This window comes from Ochotona curzoniae, unplaced genomic scaffold (genome assembly GCF_017591425.1).
Source record: "Ochotona curzoniae isolate NIBS_2020 unplaced genomic scaffold, NIBS_Ocur_1.0 scaffold_3171, whole genome shotgun sequence".
In the NCBI taxonomy this organism is placed as follows: Eukaryota; Metazoa; Chordata; class Mammalia; order Lagomorpha; family Ochotonidae; genus Ochotona; species Ochotona curzoniae.
In genome coordinates this window covers 309,587-313,101 of record NW_024467104.1, presented here as the reverse complement: position 1 = coordinate 313,101, position 3,515 = coordinate 309,587, and the positions used below count along the sequence as shown (strand labels likewise).

At 40.8% G+C, this 3,515-nt stretch overlaps 1 protein-coding gene across 1 annotated transcript; it reads left to right on the top strand.

The window, feature by feature from the left end:
- The first annotated feature begins 1,963 nt into the window (after window positions 1–1,963).
- Window positions 1,964–2,893, top strand: LOC121172389 (olfactory receptor 4P4-like). The gene has a single exon (XM_041004257.1). The coding sequence runs from the start codon at window positions 1,964–1,966 to the stop codon at window positions 2,891–2,893; it is 930 nt and encodes a 309-aa protein (XP_040860191.1).
- Window positions 2,894–3,515: the final 622 nt, after the last annotated feature.

The window sequence follows — 3,515 nt, the reverse complement described above, 5'->3', positions numbered from 1 at the left end:
ACTTGAGCATTAATGGCCGGGGAGGGTTGAGGAGAGGATGGGAGCTGTGGAAGCCTCTGCAGTGGGCTGCACCTACAGAGTACTCAGGAGAGACCCTGAGAACACAGTAATGGAGCATCTTTCCCCACGTAGTTTTGTGTGTTTTCCACTAATGCTTCTGACTAATGTTATCCAGACAAGAAGTGGGTATAGCGGGAAAACTTAGGGGCATACTCTTCACCCTGAGTTGTACTTTCTGAAACATCTGTGTTCGCAACAGTGTTGCTTGCCAGTGATTGGGGAGAGGGGGAATTAATAGTTGACTCTTTCATCTCCCTTAACTCACAGATTCTTCAACACAATTTATGCCCATAACAAACAGGTACTAACACCCATTTGCCTTTCTATACACTTCACATACATCTTGAGAGTTCTTTAATTGATCTTCTAGTGCAAAAACAAGTCCACCATAGGGGAAATCATGAACAAGGGAAATATTGGCTTATGATTCATTTATTTCACAGTGTGCTTTCCCTTAAAACATTTCAGTTATGAATGTGATTTTACAAACGTACTAGCAATGGTAAGCTACTTCTTTCGTTCTATATGTTGAGCTTGGTAATAATTGAGTGGTGTTGGTAGCATGGCCCCTGCTTACTGGTAGAAGAAGGGTTTCCAATATCTGGACAGCTCAGTGTAACACAGTAAGAAATGATCAGGGCATCTTAGGATCCTGATGATTACAACCTGGGACTGGGCATCAGTGCACTGTATCAGATCATACATTCACTGGTGCCGTTTTAAAGGTCAGAAAAGCTAATTACATTTTAGGAAAACCATGAATTTCTTAAGGAAAATTAGCTATAAATGGAAAAGATGATATATAAGCATACATATGTGAAAAAATATAAATAATATTTTAGTGCATAACAATGTAGACATCAATACTTAAGAGTCTTAAGACTGAGAGTAAAGATATATATTAAAGACATATACTGGTGGGTTAAACAATTTTATATACATACATATCTTCCCATGATATTGTCCAAGACAGTGGGGACATCCCTGGTGTTCTGCCATGCTCCCACATGCAGTGTCTCAGAACACCTGCACAGTTCTCAGAGCAACTAACCACCAGATCCTGCCTGAGTCACAGCACTGCATCAGCATGTCAGCAAATAATGACAGCCTCTCAAAGATTTGTAATATATCTGTGTAACATCAATATTCCCCTTTAAAATAATTAGTCCAAATGTCAGGCATTTACATCAGAAGAAACCACATTCCCATGATCAGACAGCCAAAAATGCTCTCTACAATTGCTCATTTCCAGCCTCTCCCTGTGTGTGATTTGTGCATGCATGAGCAATGAGAAATGACAGAACCTCTTATTACCTGATTTCTCAGCTGTGATCAAGAATTCAATTTTTTTTCAATTGTTAACATTAATTCACTAGAACTGTGAAGTGGATATTCACCAGAAATTATATTATTAACTTGTAAAAAGTGGAAGGGTTCTGTGTATGTGTATGCAGTAAAGGGCAGGATAAAAAGAAAACTTCTTGTTTTCACCTAAGAAATAAGCTTGGAATCCATTTGGTGTATGAACCATGCAGCACAGCATTTAGGAGCATGAAATCTGGCACCAAATATGGGATCATATCTCCTGCCATCTTGATAATTTTCCATAGTAAATCATTAATATTTGTATTATTTTTTCATGAATAGACTGCTTTAAATACTTATTTGGGTTTTCAAGGTTCACTTGACAAAAATTCAAGCAATGTCCATGTGTAGAATGTGCTTCTATTACATATCATTAGAAATACAGACTGTTGATTTAAAAACGTTCAGATTAAGCAAGTAATAATTTTAATGACATGTTAAGGTTAGCATTTTAAAAAGAGATATTAATTGTCCTGTGTTTCTCTACTATTTCACTAGATTAAAGTTCCCGTGAGTATTCTGCATTCAGCTAGACTTCATGGAAAATCATAACAATGTCACAGAATTCATTTTCATGGGACTGTGGAAAAACAGGCACATAGAGCTACTGCTCTTCTTCTTCTTCCTGCTTTGCTACCTGGCGGTCTTGATGGGGAACTGCATCATCCTACTCACCATCACCTGCAGCCACCTCATTGAACAGCCCATGTACTACTTTCTGTGCCACCTCTCCCTCATGGATGTCACTTACACCTCCACTGTGGTTCCCCGGCTAATCAGGGACTTAGCTGCAGCAAGAAAGAACATTTCCTATGGCGAGTGCATGACACAGCTCTTCACTGTCCATTTGTTAGGAGGTGTGGAAATCTTCATCTTGGTGTGCATGGCATTAGACCGCTATGTGGCCATTGTCAAGCCCTTGCACTACATGGTCATCATGAACCAGAAGAGGTGCCACATGCTGATTGCCCTGGCATGGCTTCTAGGCTTTTGGCACTCCATTGCTCTCCTGCTCATGGTACTCAGCTTACCTTTCTGTGGTCCCAACCTGATAAATCACTACTTCTGCGATGTGAAACCTCTATTGAAACTGGTCTGCCAAGATACCCATGTGGTTAGTATCTTAGTGATTGCAAATTCAGGCATGGTGGTAGTCACAATTTTCCTTGTTTTGGTGGCTTCTTATATTCTCATTTTATACAACCTTAGGACAAGGTCTTCTGCAGGGCGTCACAAAGCCTTGTCAACCTGTAGCTCTCATATAATGGTTGTAGTTTTGTTTTTTGTGCCTTGCATCTATATCTATGTATTACCTGCAGGAAGTGAGAACAAGGACAAGGAAGTGTCTGTGTTTTACACTGTGATTGCTCCCATGCTAAACCCTCTCATTTATACGCTGAGAAATACAGAGATGAAACTTGCCATGCGGAAGGTATGGTCTCGATTCTCACATTCAGAATTACAGTAAATCACCAGGCATTCACTGTGCTTTCAATTCCACCTCTCTTGGTAAGTCATCATTGGAGAGTTTACATAGAAGCATTATGCATTTTCTACAGAGCCAGAGTAAACTGTCATTCACGTAAAATGAATGTAATGTTCATGTTATTCTCATTGCATCCTGCAATGTACACAGTTCAAATCTTTGCAAATGTGACCATGCAGATATCAAGTGTGCAATAAATGTCCTTCTAGGGCCCGGCGCGATGGCGCAAGTGGTTAAGGTCCTCACCTTGCACGCCCGCTATCCCATATGGGCGCCGGTTCTAATCCTGGCGGCCCTGCTTCCCTTCCAGCTCCCTGCTTGTGGCCTGGGAAAGCAGTTGAGGATGGCCCAAAGCTTTGGGACCCTGCACCAGTGTGGGAGAACCGGAAGAGGCTCCTGGCTTCGGATTGGCATAGCATCAGCTGTTGCGCTCACTTGGGGAGTGAATCATCGGACAGAAGATCTTCCTCTCTGTCTTTCCTCTCTGTATATCCGCCTTTCCTATAAAAATAAAATAAATCTTAAAAAAAAAAATGTCCTTCTAAAATAAACCTTTGATCTTGTCAATCTCTCTTCCCCTATAACTTACACTCCAGAACCTACC

Coding starts and splice junctions, on each gene's coding strand:
- LOC121172389 (XM_041004257.1), top strand. CDS start 1,964: ATGGAAAATCATAACAATGTCACAGAATTCATTTTCATGGGACTGTGG.